Below are 15,906 nucleotides of genomic sequence, written 5' to 3'. Positions count from 1 at the left end.
ATCCTGAAGGTACCTGAGACATGCTATTAGTATTCTTGGGATAAGAGGATACTTTTTTCCCCCCCTTTATTGATTTTAGAGAGAGAGGAAGGAAGAAGGAGACAGAAACATAGATGAGAGAGAACATCGATTGGCCACTTCCTACACGCCCCCCACTGGGGATTTGGCCCACAACCTGGGCATGTGCCCTGACCGGGAATTGAACTGGCAACCTCTTGTTACAGGGGTTGATGTGCAACCACTGAGACATATCAACTAGGCAAGAGGATAGTCTTTCTTCCAAAACAAGAGTCACTGACTTTTATCAAAGTCCAAAGTTATACCCCTTCTTTTTGAAGGTTATAAACTATATTTTGCACAGCACTTTTATATCCTTTTTGGAAGAAAAATTCCTCTAAGATTTTATTTCAGTTAATTTGCTTAGAGTCCTTGAATTTTCAAGTAAGTATTGCCACATTTTAATGTATAAAAAAGAAGGGTCACATTGTGAAGTACTACACATGTGACTAAGAATACTATTTCCTCCCTCACTGAATACCAATAGTAATATGCATTTGACGGCTGTCTGATTCAAGAGCTGTCAATCCGCCCTGGCCGGTTTGGCTCAGAAGTTAGCGCATCGGCCTGAGAACCAGAGAGTCCCAGGTTCGGTTCCTGCTAAGGGCACGTACCTCAGTTGCAGTTTGTCACTGGTCCCAGTTGGAGTCTTGTGGGTGGCAGCCACTTGATATGTCTCTCTCTCTCCCGCTCTATCTCAAAATAAATGCAAAAAAAAAGTCCTCAGATGATTAAAAAAAAGAGCTGTCAATACCTTTTGGAGACCATGGGAATCAATCAGCACAGTATGGAGCAAAAACTCATATACTATTATTAGCACGTGTTTGAGAAAGAGAAATTATTCTCTTTATTTTCCTGAGGCTCTGAATCATTGCTCATTTATATAGAGAAAGTGGAGGCAACTCCGGAAAGAACATTTGTGATTATGACTAAGTAAACTTAATAGATTCCTCAGATTATAGTTAAGAGATTTGACGCACTGAATCATAAGGTTACCCAATTTATTACTACTCTTCTCTTGGATTAATTGGCACATATATAATGATTCAAAAAGCAAAAGAAGACAAAGGACAGTTTACTTTGCCTTGCTGTATAGAAGAAATTTAAACAGAGAGGAAGCTTTTTCTAAGTATATCTAAAAGAATTTCTTACTGCCTACTCCTACAATGCCACAGACAACAGTAACTTACCCTTCTACGAGTTAACATATTTTTAAAAAGACTTTAAGACAGTCTTTAACTATCTCAGTAGCCACAAAAATTCACCTTCCTCCTCTACTAATGGGCTCCAGCCCATTAAGTTTCTAATCACCCAAGACCCAAGCAGGTCTGTTAGCAGCAAGTTTATAGGAAAAGGAAATCTTCGTGTCCTCTTGACCCTCCCTGGTAGAAACACATTATTCTACTCCATTGGTTTACTCTGCTTATTGCCTCTATCTTTTCATTTAATGATACTGCCCCTTCCTCAGCTTCCCAGGTATCATAATACTTAGAACCTAAACATGTACTCAAAGATCAAGCCCTGGCTGGATTGGCTCAGCCATTGGAGTGTTTGCCTGAGGACCAGAGAGTCCTGGGTTCGGTTCCTGCTAACGGCATGTAACTCGATTGCAGTTTGTCCCCGGCCCTGGTTGGGGTTGTGTGGGTGGCAGCCAGTCGATGCGTCTCACATCGATGCTTCTCTCTCTCTCTCTCTTCTTCCCCCTCTATCTGAAGATAAATGCAAAAATATCCTCGGGTGAGGATTAAAAAACAAAAGAAGATCAAAACACATTTCAAGAAAATCCAAACATCAACTAGTAAAATGTATGTACGTTACTAGATTTATCTATAGGATCTAAAAGAAAAAACAAAGCTTAGACCTCTTGAAAAAAACTTCTTACAGTTTGATAAGGTAGGAATAGTAATAATAATGACAATAAAAGTCAGCATTTGTTGAATAATAACTATGAGCCAGGCACTTAACATAGCATTAAAAGTACTCCTGGCTGGTCTATCTCAGTTGTAAGAACATTAGCCCGTGGGCTGAAAGGTCTTGGTTTTGGTTCTTAGTCAAGGGCAAGTATATCAGTTGCAGGTTCGGTCCCTGGCCCTGGTTGGGGTTGTGTAGGAGGCAACCAATTGATGTCTCTCTCTCACAGGAATGTTTCTCTCTCTCTCCCTCTCCCTCCCTTCGACTCTGTCTGAAATCAATGGAAAAAAATATATCCTCAGGGGAGAATTAACAACAAAAAAAGTCAAGGGAAGGTTCCTCAAAAAGTTAAACACAGAATGAATTACCATATGATCCAGCTATTCTAATCTTAGGTATATCCTCCCAGGAGAATTGAAAACATGTTCAAACAAAAACTTGTACATGAATGTTTATAGTAGTTTTATTCATAAAGCCAAAGAGTAGAATAATTCCAATGTCTACCAACAGATGAATGGATAAAAAAAATGTGGACTATCCATACAATGAAATATGCAGTCATAAAAAGGAATGAAGTACTGATACACGCAATAACAATGACAATTCTTAAAAACATGTTAAGTGAAAGAACTCAGATATAAAAGATCACATATTTATTGTATAATTCCATTTATATAAAATTCCAGAATAGGCAAATCCATAGAGACAGAACACAGGTTAGTGGCTGCCAGGAGCAGGGGGGAATGGAGACTGAGCATTAAAAGGTACTGAGTTTCTTTCTGGAGCAATAAAAATGTTTGGAAATGAGATGGTGGTGACAGTTGCATAATATTGTGATTATACACAAAATCACTGAAATGTACACAAAATGACTAAAATGGTGAATTTTACATTATATGAATTCTATCTAAATAAAAAAAGTGGAGGGAGGGGCATGTTTTGGGTTGAAATGAGAACTATTGTCCAATATGTATTTGTGAATGCAGGTTAGGACTATCCTAGTATGATATGCTTCAAGGAAGATTAGTTTCCTCTAATGAAACTCAGGTGGCTTTTAAATCCTTCAGTTTTTAAAATATGTTATTCTTTTTTTTTTTTTTCAGAGAGGAAGAGAGAGACAGAAACGTCAATGTGAGAGAAACATCGATTGGCTGCCTCCTACATGCCCCTCATTGGGGATTGAGCCTGAAACCCAGGCATGTGCCCTGACCAGGAATCGAACTGGGATCCCTCAGTCCATGGGAGAATGCTCAATCCAGAGTCACACTGGCTGGGCCAAATCCTTCATTTTTATTCAAACACATTTTTATTTATTGTCATTTCATTACTATAAAAACATTACTATAATTACATGATTTTTTTTTTTTTTTTTTTTAATCCTCATCTGAGGACATTTTTCCATTTTTTGTACAGACAGAGTGGGAGGGAGAGAGAGGAAGAGAGAGAGAGGGAAACATCGATGTGAAAGGGACACATCGAGTGGCTGCCACCCGCACGACCAACCAGGGCCGGGGACAAACTGCAACCGAGGTACATGCCCTTAGCGGGAACTGAACCCCGGTCTCTCTGGACCACAGGCGGCCGCTCTAACCGCTGAGCCAAACCGGCCAGGGCTGATTTTTTTTTTTTAAAGCCTCCTTCTACTTTTAAAAAGGAAGGAGACTATTGAGTCCAAGAAACATTTTCATCCATGCATTCTGGAGATGGTCAAAACACAAAAAATTGTTCTTAGATATTCCACTAGTTATAAAGACTTTAATTCAAGGCATGTGAATCCCAAAGTTAAACCACCAGAACTATGAAATACCTCTAGTAGTAACTGGCTCTAACCTACAGACTTCATAAAACTTTTTATATACTTAAACATGCAAAAAAGATCAGCACCTTTCCTAAAAAAAACCTCCTTATCCTTCCCAGTGAGAAATGAAATCTAATCTTTATTTCTGCCAGGAGATCATTTACACTTCCTAGTCAGGCTCAATGTTTCGCCAGTCAGCGGTACAATGACTGTGCCAAATCAGTTTATTTATAACCACTTCAATACTATTCAGTGCTTATATCAGAAATGAACCAGAGAAGGAGGGAGTATGGGTGATGGTGGGGCAAGGAATAGAATATTTTAAAAAATATTTGTAACATTGTATCTTTTTCTTTTGAAGTCTTAGACATCAGTATTACAGAGTCTATATTACACCTCCCCTTTGCTGGGCAGTGGTGAGAATGAAGAGGCCATTCTCTTGTGTCTCAAGATCTAAAACTTCCTTCTGTCACTTTGTCTTCTTATGTCCATGGACTTTTTAGTGTAGAAAAAATACCAACACTTGAGAGAATCTGGACTTCTTGGAAATGTAGGTTGTCTTATAAGTCAACCTAACAGGCTGGATACTTGGCTTGTGTGAGATTTTCTTTTCAAACCCCAACCCCCTTGTTTTATCATAGAAAAGAGAAACTGAGCCACCTCACTAGGCTAATTCAATTTTAGGAGCAGTTAGCTTGCCAGGATCTCAAATATCACTTTGCACACTGAGTTATGTGTGGACAGGCAGAACATCATGTCTGACCCACGTCATTCAGTACTAACATGTGACCCAGCCTAGGAATTCAGAAAGAGTCACCCATATATGTGATAGCCACTAATCAGATATCTGAAAAAGGGTTACTAACAACAGCCAAGTATCTTTACTGCTTATCTTTAAAGAGAAGGAGCATCTCATTCCCTGAAACAACAACAACAACAAAGGCCTTTGTACTAGTGAAGAGGGCTAGGGAGTAACTTTGTAAGAATTGACAGTAAAACTCTATCCAATCTTAATTATGTATACCTAAGAAAGGATTTTAAGCAATTTTTTTTAGGGCATAAGCATTTTTTTTGGATAATCCTTTATTATGCTTTTTGGTGTGTCTGAACTTTTTTTTTTTTAAAGAAGATAGAAACTTATAGACAAACTAGGTGAAAACTTATCACAAGATGGGGGTCTCAAACATATGTTTTATAAGCAAATTTTCATAACACAATACAACAGATAAAAGAAATACACTGTAGAAAAAGAGGCAAGCCAAACACAAAAGCATCTTGGATAGAACAATATCTCCACCTTGTGACCATCTAGGGCAGGGGTGGAGAATGTCTGGCCGGTAGGCCTTAAATCAATACCAGCTAATATCACACGCCTCACCAAATCAGCCTGACCAAATATAGCAGGCTAATTTAAAAAAATATGTTTCTATTGATTTTTTTTTTTAGAAAGAGAGGAAGAGAGAGAGATAGAAACATCGATGTGAGAGAGATACATTGCTCAGCTGCCTCCTGTATGCCCCTCACTCACAGCATGTGTCCAGACCGGGAATCAAACTGTGATCTCTCCCAATCCACTGAGACACACCAGCCGGACACAGTAAGCTAATTTTTAAGTTGATAATTTTTTAAAAAAATCCTTACCAGAGGATATTTTTCCACTGACTTTCAGATAGAGGGAGGAGGGGAAGGGGAAAGGGGGGGGGATAAACATCAATAAGAGAGACACACCGATTGGTTGCCTCCTGCACAACCCCAACCAGGGCCAGGGATTGAACTGCAACCGAGGTATGTGCTCTTGACTGGAATAGAACCTTTGACTCTTAGGTCCTCGGGAAGACATTCTAATTGCTGAGCCAAACTGGCCAGAGCAAAGTTGATAATTTTGTGTGGCCAGAGAACAATGTTATAAATATCCAAATGGCCCTTGGCAGAAAAAAGGTTCCCCACCCCGATCTAGGATATTGTTACTAAAAGCTTTTGATAAGGTAGCATTGCATTTTGCAACTCTAGGTATATAGAGAAATCACTTTTTAGTACTTCCTCCAGGACATGAAATTAAGCTGAAGAATAATACTTCATACCTGATAGATTTTATCCTTGTCTTAAGACACTATTAAAGATAATTGACTTCCTAGAGGCTGACAGGACTAAAAATGATATCATTTCTCTTGAGAAGAGATTTGATAACATTGAACCTATGGGCTTATAAAGTTTTAGACATGACTCTAAAATCCAAAATGTGTGAACTCTGATCATTCAATTTACCAATGTCAAGGACACTTAAGAAGTTACTGGGCAATCTAGAAGACAATTAATTTCTAGCTCTAGGAAAACAATGCCTCAATGCTTTTCTCTCTTGAATGCCCAGACATTTCTATAGTTAATTATTCCCACAAGAGCTATTTTTTAGTGGTCACAAGTGCTACTTAAGTGAAACCTCTCAATTTTCTCCATTGGACTTCACATGGACAACTTTAAATTTCTTAGCTTTCAGCAGTCATTTTAGAATCACTATTTAAAAAGTAAAAAAATATATAAATTTGTGTAGCAGAAATGAGAAATCAGAAAAACAAAAAAATTTAAATAATGCTATTAAATATATACAAAACTGATAAACCAGCCACATCTATTTCAGTGACTGAAGATTAAACCACTCCTAAGACAAGAGAGTAAAGAACACAATTACTATACAAGTATCTGAGTGTTTTGTGCAAGGTTCTATGGCTGATTTGGGTTTAGACTGAGTCTTAGAGATTAAAATACTACATGTATTTTGAATGAGAATTTTAAAACACAGGGTAGAAAAACAGTACAGCATGTTTTACCAGAAAGCAGGACAAAGTAATTAAGTTTCTTTCCAGTCTTCTGAATTCTCAATTTCCTGATAATCTAAAACTATTGGAGGATATGGATTGTCAATTTCTGAGAAGCTCCGGCCATGAAAATTTGATATATTTTGCCAACAGTGAGGTTTTGTTTATATTAAAAGGCAAGAAGCAATTTTTACTAAACATTGACCTAGAAAAAGTTAATCATACATGTTTACAATAGACTTATCTCATCTTGGGGGGGGGAAGTATTTGCAAGAATACTTTAGTCTCACGTTTATGGGGGAAGTTTAGCAACTTACCTTCCAGATATAGGCAGCTTCATCACTTGAACCACTGACTAAAAACTGGTCATCTGGACTAAGGCTGGATTTAATATAAAAGGTAGAGTTCTGATGTCCATTGAAGATAGCCACTGCCAGAAGGGGGGAAAAAATCAGTGTATTGACTATTGAAGCAGATGGTCAAACTATATTCACCAAGTAAGAGAAAATTGAACAGTGTAAGAAACTACAGAATCTAGGAAGAGGTTATATTATATTAGATCCAATCTCATGATCTAAACCCAAATACTTGGTATGGAGCTGACTTACAGAGAAGGAAGGAATGAAAAACATTCTTAAAGGACAAAAATAGAGCCAATGTTCAACCTTTCAGTAAAACGCCTTTATAGACCCTCTTTCTGTACCTCAGGGTGTGGCTTTCCCTATTGCATAATACATTGGTCTTTCTTTTCCTTAGAATTCTGATCCCTTGAGGATAAATTTCATATCTCATTCTTTTCTCACTAGATCTTATTGTGCTTTGAATAGATCTTTGAACACTTACTGCACAAAGTGGTAAAAATCAGTAAAAAGAGTTAAGATTTATGGATAGCTTATCTGGGATGAAGGAATCTTTTTAACTCGCACTTGAAATAAGCTGAACAGAAGTAGCTAGTGGGGTAAACTATATTTTCATATGTAAGATACTCCAACTAGGTTAGGTTTAAGCCTTTAGGTTTAGATTTCTCACTATACATGGTAAAGGGGCAAGTAATCCAGTCTAGCATAATGTGCTTAACAGGTTCTTCTATTCTAAGGAGACCAAAATTTGAAGCTTCCAGCATCAGAACATTACTAGGGAATGAGGAAATAAATATATGTTATTGGAGAATTTAAGAATATATTTAGGCAGGAAAAAAGTTTCACTCCAATCTTCTAAAAGATAGGGAAGAAGCCCAGCTGGTGTGGATCAGTGGACTGAGAATCCTGAGAATCACCCCATGGACTGAGAGGTCCTAGTCTGATTCCTGGTCAGGCCACATGCCTGGGCTGTGGGATCAATCCCCGATGAGGGGTGTGCAGGAGGCAACCGATTCATGTTTCTCTCTCACATCGATGTTTCTATCTCTCTCCCTTCCTCTCTCTCTAAAAAATCAATAAAAATATATTTAAAAAATAAATAAAAGAGGGGAAGAATTATTATTAAGAAACTTGGCAGCTTTCCATTATTGCTCACAAAAATCCCTTCCTTTTGCTAGGGAAAAAAACTGGAAAAATACGGTTTTTTCAAGAAAAAGCCTACATATCAAATACTCCCCACATTAAACACTTTCACTGTGAAGTTAAGCAGACTATAAATCACTTCAGATACACATATTATAGAACTACTATATTTAGGTCTGTTAGTAAACTGTGTTTTTGTGCTTTTAAAATTGTACTATGAACAAATATGTTTCTAGAAATTATGAAAGGCATTCATAGTTTGTTCATCAAAAACATATTGGTACAACAAACAGTCTACAATTGCTTACTTCTTAGTTTTCATTAGAAATTAAGGTTTCTAAGGGTTAAAAATTCTAATTAATATATGCAGTTAAAGCTACTAGAACAGTAAGGAAAACATCCTATTATGCAAGGAAAACAAACAAAAAAAACAACCGCAAAAATGGCCTAAGAAATAAAAATGTATTTTATTAAAGGAAAATAATTTAGTCTTAAAGAGTGGTTTAAAAAAAGAGATAAAAAGCACAGGACAAAATTTCAATGTAAAAAAGGAATGGTATGGCTCAGTGGATTGAGCGTCATACCATGAACCTCTGAGGGGTCCAGGTTCAGGTTCAATTCCCGGTCAGGGTACATGCCCAGGTTACAGGCTTGATTCCCAGTAAGAAACGTGCAGGAGGCAGCCATGTTTCTCCCTCACATCAATGTTTCTATCTCTCCCTTCCTCTCTCTCTCTCAAAAAAAAAAAAAAAAAAAAAAAAAAATTAAAAAAGAAAGTTTTATAGAAGGTTTGTGAGAAAGGAACCTTAAGAAAAGAGTTTTATGCATCATTATGCTCGCTAACATGGAGATAAATTTAATCAAGTACATAATTTTTTTTTTTTTATCTTCACCTGAGGACATTTTTTCATCTGTGTTCAGATGTTCAGATAGAGTGGGAAGGAGGGAGGGGGGGGGAGAGAGAGGGAGAGGGAGGGGGAGGGGGAGGGGGAGGGGGAGAGAGAGAGAGAGAGAGAGAGAGAGAGAGAGAGAGAGAGAGAGAGAGAGAGAGAGAGAGAAACATGGATGTGAAAGGGCCGGGGACAAACTGCAACCCAGGTGCGCGCACCCTAAGCGGGAACCGAATCTGGGTCTCTCTGGACCGCAGCCGCTGAGCCAAATCTGCCAGGGCTCAAGTAAATCATTTTTAATATCAAAAGTCAGCTGAAACAAAATTAGAATTTGGTTTTCTCTCTTGTTAAAAGAATAAAGTTTATGGGACTTTTGGTCTGCTCTTGATAAAGGGATTATGAATGGCTTTTCTTTACCTTTGAGCAAGCTACCTAAAAAGCAGGAATTCTATGTTTTATCTAAGTAATTTCCTATGTTGTTTTATCAGGTTTTGATTACAAGAGCTAAGGTCCACTTACAAGTATTTAACTTTCTGAATTTGCCTGCAAAACCTTTGTCATCATAGCTGAATGAATAAATATTGTGTCAGTGACCTATATTAAAACCCTTTTGACAGTTTTGACATACTTCTCATAATCAAATTCCTTTTGAGCTCAACAAAGTGGAATTTTTCAGAGGGTCCCTGAAACATTTTAAATGATTTGGTCTCTTTTTATAAAAAGGGAAATATTAAACTAATTAGGCATGTTAAATTACATGGAAAAATTGTCAAATAAGTGATGATTAAGCCTTCTTAAGTTATATTGAATGGGTGAATGTTATGAATATAATAAATGTTCTAAAAATTACATGTAAATTCTAAAACAATGCCTGGGTGATGTTATCAGTCATAATTCTACTCCCTACCTTAAAATGTGTGCTACAGAAATAACCAAATTTCCCTGTCAACTACATGGTAATCAGATATTTAACCATGACATTATAAGTCTTTTGTCATTTACAGACAGTTATTGTTTTACTCTGATGCTTTTGCAAAATGTGTTTCATTTTCAAAGAGATTCATAAAAAGTACTCTGGAATACAGGTTTCTAACAACTTTCAGATCATACTATTGAACTAGGTAAGAATTTGTAGAACTCTAATGGAGAAATTAATGGCTTCATAAAACTGCTAACAAAAGATCAAGGTCAGTAAGAATTACACAGTACTAAATAAACAATAATAATGATTATAATTTTTATGACTTTTTATTAAATATTATTGGTTCTTTAATCTTTGTTACCCAGATATAAGGACCTGTTCCCCCCTCTCCCCCCGAGCTACCTATGACCCATAGCAATTTGGTAAATTATACCTTGCTAATTGAAACATTTATCTTCTTCCTACCTGATCCCTAAAGAATTTGGAAACTCTTAGTGAGTCTTCTTATTTCCATGTATACAATTATTTACATATGTTCATTAAGAATCTGTTCTCTTGTAATAGGACACAATGGGAAACATTGGTTATACTACTAAGGGTTTTACTACAATGTCATGTTTGAGAGACACATGTATAGACTCAGATAGGACCGTAGAGTTTTAAGGAATAAAACCTGATTTTATGGAAGCCAATAAAGCTCACTTGGAAAAAACATCAGCCTAGTACCTTGCTTACAGGATTCAGCAGCCTTAACTGGTGAGCAAGGAAGGTTACTTCTGGCAAGGGCAGGAAACCTGGGATATTTTGGGAAGCTCAAGGAGAGAGGAACTAACCCAAATCTAGTGGTATTACAGGGTAAAGCCCAAAGGCAAGTCTTTGGCTTGGTTTCTTAGTTTTGAGAGGCTGTGAAAAATTCAGTCTGGAGATTCCTTATGAAAAGTTCCAGCAAAACAGATTTAAAAGAGCCTATGTGATCAATTGCTATTCTTTTTTTTTTTTTTTAGTGTTTTCATTTATTTTAGAGAAAAGAGGAAGGCAGAAAGAGAGTGAGAGAGATAGAAACATCGATGAGATGAAACATCAACATCAATGGGCTGCCTCCTGCACGCCCCCATCCGGGGATCAAGCCCGCAACCTAGGCATATGCCCTGACTGGGAATCAAACCAGTGACCTCTTAGTGCATGGGTCGACACAACCACTGAGCCACAATGGCTGGGCTCAATTGCCATTCTTGATGCATTTATATAAATAACCAGGCTAAGTTTATAGGAACTAGATTTATTTTATAAATAAATTAGAATAATTTGATAAAAACTTGAGAGATCACAATAGTCCATGTTTAGACAATCTTTTTGCCTACTGTTGTGTAAGCCACTCAGAAAGTTAATCTAAACACCTGATGACATCATCAAAGACATCTGAAATTGCAAAAGTTGTTTCAACCCTGACATCTAGAAATCCTGGCTGGCTACTCCCTAGGCTCAGAAACTGGTTTATAATGTGCTCCAACCATTAACCTTTGTTTCTCCTTTGTTTCAATGACTCTTATTAAATACCTGAATTCTTGCTTACACAATATAGACCTAATTTGGGAGACCACATGCATCTCTGCCTCCTGAAATGAATTTAACTGGACTGACCTATGTCAGGACTGAGAGACTGGTTCAATGTGATGGCAATAGTCTATCGACTCAACTCTGGACTGTGAAACTTCTTGGAGAAGTTTCAAAGGCAGGGCTGTGGGGGAGCAAAATCTGCCACCCCAAATGTGTCTCTTTGGCATGAGGATTTAGACTGATTACTTTTAAGAAACAGAAGACTCAGGAAACTTTTGTTACCTCCCCCTTAACTCCTTAAAAGAATACAGATAAAGGGCCGATTCCCATAATAGAGCTATCACCAGAGGTATCTATAGAGTATGAACTAGGTGTGGTGCAAGAAGACTAGAGATGGGTCTGCTGTGTCCCATTGATTCTGTATGGCCCAGCAAAGATTTGTTTACCAAACATTTGCTTTTCCATCTCTAAGTGAATTGCCTTCCTCCCCTCTAAAGCCCCAAACCACCACCCCCTTCTTCTTATCTCAAGATGGCATGTAAGCTCAACTACCCATTTGTCATTGCCCCCCTCCCTCCAATATTCTTGCGGAACTCCTGTATGTACAAAATTAAATAGAAATTTCTCCTGTTAATCTGTGATATATTAATTCAATTCTTAGAACCTAGAAGAATAGAAGAAAATATCTTCCTCCCTCACAAGAAATAAATTCTCACAATTTATTCTGAACACAACTTCCAAACTGTACCTGTTCAACTCTAAACTATGAATGGAAAACTATAAACCAAATTTCCCACTAAACCTATAAGTATTTATTGCCCTCTGCTGGTGTAAGAAAAGCTAGCATAAAATATACTGTTAATGTTTCAAACCATACAAAATACCCTTCTAAAACCTATCAATTTTTCTTCGATGATCTGAGCTCTTAAAAGTGTTTCAGAGTCATCCTTATGAACATCAATTAGTATAATAAAATATTGTGAATTAAAAGTATGGGAGAGCAAGTATTGAGCCCAGGACCCTTTGTGAAGTTGTTTTTTTAAATCCTCATCTGAGGCCCTGGCCAGTTTGGCTCAGTGGTTAGAGCGTCGGCCTGCGGTCCTGAGAGACCCGGGTTCGGTTCCCACTAAGGGCACGTACCTCGGTTGCAGTTTGTCCCCGGCCCTGGTCGGTTGTGCGGGTGGCAGCCACTCGATGTGCTCCTTTCACACCGATGTTTCTCTCTCTCTCTCTGTTCCTCTCTCTCCCTCCCACTCTACTTGAACCAAAAATGGAAAAATGTCCTCGGGTGAGGATAAAACAACAACAACAACAACAACAAAAAACAACAACAAAAAATAAATCCTCACCTGAGGATATTTTTCTATTTATCATCAGATAGAGTGGGAGGGAGGTAGAGAGAGGAAAAGAAAGGGAGAGAGGGAGAATGAGAGAGAAAGAGAGAGGGACAAAAACATTGATGTGAGAGAGACACATCGACTGGCTGCCTCCCACACAACCCGACCAGGGCCGGGGATGAACTGTAACAGAGGTATATGCCCGTGACTGGAATTGAACCCATGACTCACTGATTCACAGGCTGACACTCTAACCGCTAAGCCAAACTGGCCATGATGTTATTTTTTAAAAAATATTTTTATTGATTTTTTTTTCCCTTTAATGATTTTTAGAGAGAAAGGAAGTGAGAGGGAGAGATAGAAACATCAATGAGAGAGAACATCGATTGGCCACCTTTTGCATGCCCCCCACTGGGGATGGGGCCCTCAACCTGGGCATGTGCCCTGACCAGGAATCAAACCAGCGACCTCTTGGTGCATGGGTCGACACTCAACTACTGAGCCACACCAGCTGGACGATTTTTTTTAAAGAGAGGAAGGGAGCCCTGGCTGGTTTGGCTCAGCGGTTAGAGCGTCGGCCTGCGGTCTGGAGAGACCCGGGTTCGGTTCCCGCTAAGGGCACGTACCTTGGTTGCAGTTTGTCCCCGGCCCTGGTTGGGTCGTGTGGGTGGCAACCACTCGATGTGTCGCTTTCACGTCGATGTTTCTCTCTCTCTCTCTCCCACTCACTCTATCTGAACAAAATATCGAAAAATGTCCTCGGGTGAGGATTAAAAAAAAAAAAAGAAAGAAAGAAAGAGAGGAAGGGAGAAGGAAATATCGATGTGAGAGCAAAACATCGATCAGCTAGCTGCTTCCTGCATGCACCTTATCGGGAAACAAACCCACAACCAGGGCACATACCCTAACCAGGAATAGAACCAGCTATCTTTTGGTGCATGGGACATGCTCAACCAAGCACACTGGCCAGAGTGCTTCTTTTTGAAGTTTTGAAAAACATAAGCAATTACCAGATGTGCCACACATACATAAGTCTGTACATTATTCAATTTTAAATAAGTATTATATCTATCTATCTATCTATCTATCTATCTATCTATCTATGAGAGCCAATTAAATTATTTTAGAACACAGGAAAAAGGTTGCTAAATTATTAGAAAAGTGGCCTTGGGCATATCTGTTTCACAGCAGAGGGACAAAATGAACTCAAGGTCAAGGTTCCTTTTAGTGCCACACTATAACAAAATGATAAATTAGAAGTTGTCTAAGTTCTGATTCCATTTAGGAAAATAGCAAAATAAGTTATAAAACCTCTTTCCTTTTCCAAACACTCCTGTTCTTGTTTAGATAACACCAGACCTATTTCAAAGCTTTGGAAGTGCCAATTGTGATGATGCTACAGATACAAGTCCTAATAATGACTTGGGGACAGTCTTTGGAAACTTCTGCAAGAACCCAGACAAGTTCTGTACTATTCTGAGATTTGTTTATCAGCACATCTTATTGTAGTGGGAACTGGGTAGATCTGGGGATTGGTTATAGAATTCAAAGTCTATAGGAAGAACCATATTATTAATATGTAGCTTGCTTCAATAATTAATAATGTTCTTGAAATTATGTAACCCAAATAACCCTCTTAGAGTATGCCCGAGAAACCTTGGTTTCTTTTTTAAAATGTCATTTATCAGCTTTTTTTTTTAAATCCTCACCTGAGGAGCCCTGGCCGGTTTGGCTCAGCGGTTGGAGCGTTGGCCTGCGGTCCGGAGAGACCCGGGTTCGGTTCCCGCTAAGGGCACGTACTTCAGTTGCAGTTTGTCCCCGGCCCTGGTTGGTCGTGCGGGTGGCAGCCACTCGATGTGTCCCTTTCACATCGATGTTTCTCTCTCTCTCTCCCTTCCTCTAGCTCCCTCCACTCAATCTGAACAAAAAAAATGGCAAAATGTCCTCGGTGAGGATAAATCCTCACCGAGGACATTTTTGCACTTATCTTTAGACAGAGCAGGAGGGAGAGAGAGAGAGAGAAAGATTGATGTGAGAGAGACTCATCAACTGGTTGCCACTCACATGACCGCAACCAGGGCTGGGGACAAACTGCAACCGAGGTACATGCCCTTAGCGGGAACCGAACCCAGGCCTCTCTGGTCCGTGGGCCAACATTCTAACCGCTGAGCCAAACCAGCCAGGGCTCATTTATCAGCTTTAAATATCAGATTCTACTTTTAATTTTCTTCTAGAAAAGAAAGGGTGAGGGTGGGGAAAACATAAGAGGCAAAACAGCCTCTGTCCAACATTGAGAAAGCTGAGGTAGGTAGGAATTATTTTGGGGGATTAAAAAATTCAGCACCCTAATTTAATAAACAACCCCTAAACAGAACTAAAGCTGAACAGAACAGCTTTCTCTGTCCCACAAAAATTTAGATAATTCATCAGTAGAACTAATCAAAGACCCTCATAAAATCCTTCTATGTCTTAATAAATTTGGCTTAGAAAAGAACCAATATTAAATTATCATTAACAAAAAGGTCTGTATTAGTTTTTGGGTAAGAATTTCAATGATTAAGATCTTACCTGGAGAAGTCTTTAACCCAGTCATATTGAACATGTAGATGTTGTCATCTGTGCAATTAGCAAATAAAGTAGAGCCAGTGGAATCCAAAATCAGACTTGAGTATCCTGGAAAACGGAAACTTTAGTTAGTATGTCCTGGTGATAGTGAGTAGAAATGAGGTAAAAATGCTGAGGACAAAGGATCATTCCATAAAAATCACTAAAATTCTTCTCCAAAATATATACAAACCAAAAATACTTGCTTTTATTTTTTGAAATCCAAAAAGATACAATCACATATTAGAGTTTTTCAAGTCTATGTTGCTGAAAACTAGCTTGATATTTATTTTTAAAATTTAACAAAAACTTCCATCCCGTAAAAATTCCTACAGTCTCTAAAATGGCTTACCTAGTTTTCGAGTGCTGCTACCTGGGTACAGGAACGACTTGGATGCTATGGGTTCCTGTCTATAAGCAGTATAATTCTTACGTAGATCCCATATTTTAATTACCCTAAAATAAAATCAAGATAACAAAATAGTTATTTTGTAATCTTTCTCCAACCCCAACCA

At 38.3% G+C, this 15,906-nt stretch overlaps 1 protein-coding gene across 1 annotated transcript in view; it reads right to left on the bottom strand.

Moving 5' to 3' along the window:
• Positions 1–15,906, bottom strand: part of LOC118637842 (denticleless protein homolog) — a 35,440-nt gene that overhangs the window by 13,630 nt on the left and 5,904 nt on the right. The window contains exons 5-7 of the mRNA XM_036273446.1: positions 15,744–15,847; positions 15,356–15,460; positions 6,897–7,009 (exon numbers count right to left, since the gene is read on the bottom strand). Coding sequence (XP_036129339.1) covers positions 6,897–7,009; positions 15,356–15,460; positions 15,744–15,847 — 322 coding nt within the window. The remainder of the gene's footprint in view (positions 1–6,896; positions 7,010–15,355; positions 15,461–15,743; positions 15,848–15,906) is intronic.

The sequence above is a fragment of the Molossus molossus genome, unplaced genomic scaffold, assembly GCF_014108415.1.
Source record: "Molossus molossus isolate mMolMol1 unplaced genomic scaffold, mMolMol1.p scaffold_m16_p_20, whole genome shotgun sequence".
NCBI classification, from domain to species: Eukaryota; Metazoa; Chordata; class Mammalia; order Chiroptera; family Molossidae; genus Molossus; species Molossus molossus.
The sequence above is the reverse complement of the archived record's forward strand: the minus strand, read 5'-3'. Positions and strand labels throughout refer to the sequence as shown.